The sequence below is a fragment of the Asparagus officinalis genome, chromosome 8, assembly GCF_001876935.1.
Source record: "Asparagus officinalis chromosome 8, Aspof.V1, whole genome shotgun sequence".
In the NCBI taxonomy this organism is placed as follows: Eukaryota; Viridiplantae; Streptophyta; class Magnoliopsida; order Asparagales; family Asparagaceae; genus Asparagus; species Asparagus officinalis.
The window spans coordinates 125,811,201-125,814,529 of record NC_033801.1 but is presented as its reverse complement, the minus strand read 5'-3'; the positions used below and the strand labels follow the sequence as shown (position 1 = coordinate 125,814,529).

Below are 3,329 nucleotides of genomic sequence, written 5' to 3'. Positions count from 1 at the left end.
ATCGGGATGTAACTAAGGAAAAGCCGAGGTAACTATGACACGAAGACAATTTTGCCTTCCTATTAAAAAAAGAATATTACTCATGTAAGATAATTTATATACATATATTCCCCTTCTTTCTCTTTACCTCATTAACCAAACAATATGAAATAAGTTTCCCTCGGTTCTCCTTACTAAATCACCAAATAAGCTTTGCATGTTGCCTTAATTGTCCAAGCAAAGCTTTGTATATTACCTTAATTTCCCTTAATTTAACTTATCCTATATTCACTTAACTTCTCTTCAATCACGGTAAATCCAAACATGCCCTTATTTAAATTCTTCACTATTTCTTACCTTATATGATGTGAGACTATACTTACATATGCGTCCTTATAACAAGTTCATGCCAATTCAAATCTAGCCTTCAAAACTATAATCATATGTTTGATTACAGATTGTTAGAATTTGTCTTTCAAATATTATGAATGTGTTCCCAACGTAGTTTTTATTAGAAATTAGGATTTTCAAATTATTTGCAGTTCCATACATAATTGGGATCTTTCCACAATTTTTTAACAAAAGCTTGAACTTGAGTAAAGACATAAGTTTCATTGCAAACATTTGGGATCTTTCCACAAATTCTTGACAAAAGCTTAAAATTTAAGAACAATTTAAATCATAGTAGATCAACTAGTCATTTGCATTGTATATCGACTAGAGATGTGAGGATCCAGTCGAGTCCTAAAGTAATTAAAAAAAACCATATAAATTAACAATTCAGTAAAATGAATAAACATCAAATTATCTACATACAGTCTTGAGTTTCCTTATGAACAAAATAAGTAGGTTATTTACTGTCTTTGATAAGATTCATCAACTAAACTCATATGAAATGTTATCGTGTATATATGTAGAGAGGAGAAATTTTTGAGGAGCAAAGATCAAAAAATTCTGTAAAATATATTTGATATTCAATTTACAGGCTTCTTCACACATTTCTTTGTGTGTAATTTCTGCAAATTGCAATACCCAGTTATTTTTTAGGCATACTCAACTCATCTCAACCTGTAATTCTCCTTCAATTAATACAGGTCAAGGTACTCATACTTCTAATCAAATTCCTGCAAATAATTTCCTGATATTAACTTACACAAGTTGCCTACTCTCCCATAAATCTTCATAAAGACATGGAAATGGAACCATGGAATCAAAATTCTCCTCAGTGCCATAATCACAAGCTAACGCATCAAATCCATAAAATTGGCCTGCAGGAGATAATGGCTCCACCAAACCGAAGCCATCGTCGATAGATGAAGTACCGTAAGAATCAGTGGTCAAGGTATCAAAAGACTGATCCTCTTCATCCTTTTCTTTCTCTTTGAGCACCGGGCTCGGTGCATCTGAACCGAAATCAATACTTTGGTCTGTATCAACATTTGAACCGAAGTCGATAACTGTGAACTCCGACTCAGCAGAGAGTTGAGGGCTAGAGCACCGTGCCCTTGAATTGCAAGAGTGTTCCATATTGCTGGAGATGACTTCATACTGAGGTGGATAGGTTGGGTTTTTAATTTGTTGAACTTGTTTCTTTGCTTTGCAATCATCATATGTGCATCTGTAATAGGACCTGCAATCAATAATCACCCTATATTTAGTAAACCGGGATTTTGTTATTCCAATATTTTATGCTGATATATAGCAGCGTCTAAATATCGTAACTGAAAAATCTAGGGTTTATCGATCATATGGAAAATTTCCACCTAATATTAAGATGTTAATTAATGGCAAATTTTTTACATATTATTACCTTGGAAATTCTGAATTTCGAATAATCTTCTGACCATACTTTCTCCACTGGTAGCCGTCACCAAAGGGCGAAATAGTTACTATTCTCTTCGAATTTTGTGTTGATCTCCTGTTTTACAAAAGAAAATTGAAAAGCAAATATGTCATGAAAACAAATCGCAATATTTTCAGCAAAACCCCACTTTGTTAGAAACTATATATACCTCTTTCTTTGCTCTCTCGGGTTCGGGTTCTCCACACGCAGACGCTTCCCTCCCTTGTCGGGTCTCGGATCCAAATCCTCGGACTCCTTCGGGGAGCCTGCGATCTTCTGGCTAGGGTTTAGGAGGGAGAGGCTAGCTTCAACAGCTCTCATGATTCCTTCACTTAACTCCCTCACGGTATCTGTTGCATCGCCGTTGAGGAGCCAAAACTGAGCCATCAAAATCTTTGCTTTTGTGAGCTCTTGAACCGCTGAGTGTTCCATCAAAAACTAGCCAATTTCCTTTTTTTTTCTTCTTCTTCTTCTTTTTGGGAACTGATTTCAGTTGGTGATCTTGAACTGAAATATATAGGTTTGAAGAAGATTCTTGGAATTAAGAGGTGGACGCGTAAAGAAAATGACATGATGGAAAATATATAATGGCAATTTTTAACGTAATTAATGAAGAGAAGTCACTTGCTGCTTGAAAACAAAACAAAGAAAGACTTTGCAGGCCACATCCACGTGGACTTTTTTGAATAGGGAAGGGGAGTAGCGCGTAGATCCGTCAGACAGTGAGTCAGAATAAAGCTTCTAGTCTTGTCTTTGTATAGTAATTAAGACTAATTGCAGAGGCATATAGTCTGTTTGGACTAACGACCTAGTTTTTATTAGAATTACTCGCCTAACTTAGATTATTCTAGAACGACTTTTTAGAACTTCTTTCTAGTAACATCCTACAAAATATCTATCAAGAAGTTTCTAAGAAGATACAAGTAGTGTATGGCTAGTATTTATTCTTCTAGAAACTTCTTACTAATGTATGGCTAGGATTAACTCTTCCACACACTTACTAGCCCTCTTAAACAACTATAAATAGGGGTCTTGGGCTCTTATTTGTGTAAGCAAGCAAGAAGTAAGCTTAAAAGCTTGAGTGTGTAGTGTAGGCTTGTGTGAGTGTTCACCAAAATAAAAAATTGTGTGAAAGTGAGGTGCTCTTGTAAGAACAAGTATTGTACTCGCTAGTGTTCTATCAATAAAAGTTTTCTTTGTGTAGAGGGTTGTGTTCTTCAAATTCCATCAAAGTGGTATCAGAGTCAGGTTCGATCTAGCCGGGCCAATCGAAGGTGCTCGTGTACGAGATGACGAATATGGTCCAGCCACAGATTCCTAAGTTGATGAAAACCAATTACGACAACTGGAGTATCCAGATGAAAGTCTTGCTCGGTTCGCAAGACTTGTGGGAGCTCGTGGAGAATGGCTACACTGAACCAGAGTCACCTGCAGCAGAAGTAACTCTCACCGCCACACAGAAGAATGAGCTGAAGGAGGTCAGAAAAAGAGACAAAAAAGCTTTGTT

General features: G+C 36.2%; 1 protein-coding gene across 1 annotated transcript; it reads right to left on the bottom strand.

Moving 5' to 3' along the window:
* Nucleotides 887-2,293, bottom strand: LOC109822605 (probable WRKY transcription factor 32). The gene is made up of 3 exons (XM_020388835.1): nt 1,992-2,293; nt 1,790-1,897; nt 887-1,609 (listed from the first exon to the last, which is right to left on the bottom strand). Exons 1-3 carry the CDS (start codon nt 2,252-2,254, stop codon nt 1,129-1,131), a joined length of 852 nt encoding a protein of 283 aa, XP_020244424.1. The 5' UTR covers nt 2,255-2,293; the 3' UTR covers nt 887-1,128.

Bases quoted from the DNA above. Each gene is read 5' to 3' on its own strand.
- LOC109822605 (XM_020388835.1), bottom strand. From the start codon at position 2,254: ATGGAACACTCAGCGGTTCAAGAGCTCACAAAAGCAAAGATTTTGATG. The intron at 1,898-1,991 runs GTATATATAGTT...TTTGTAAAACAG, and splicing joins CCGAGAGAGCAAAGAAAGAG to GAGATCAACACAAAATTCGA. The intron at 1,610-1,789 runs GTAATAATATGT...TATTGATTGCAG, and splicing joins CGAAATTCAGAATTTCCAAG to GTCCTATTACAGATGCACAT.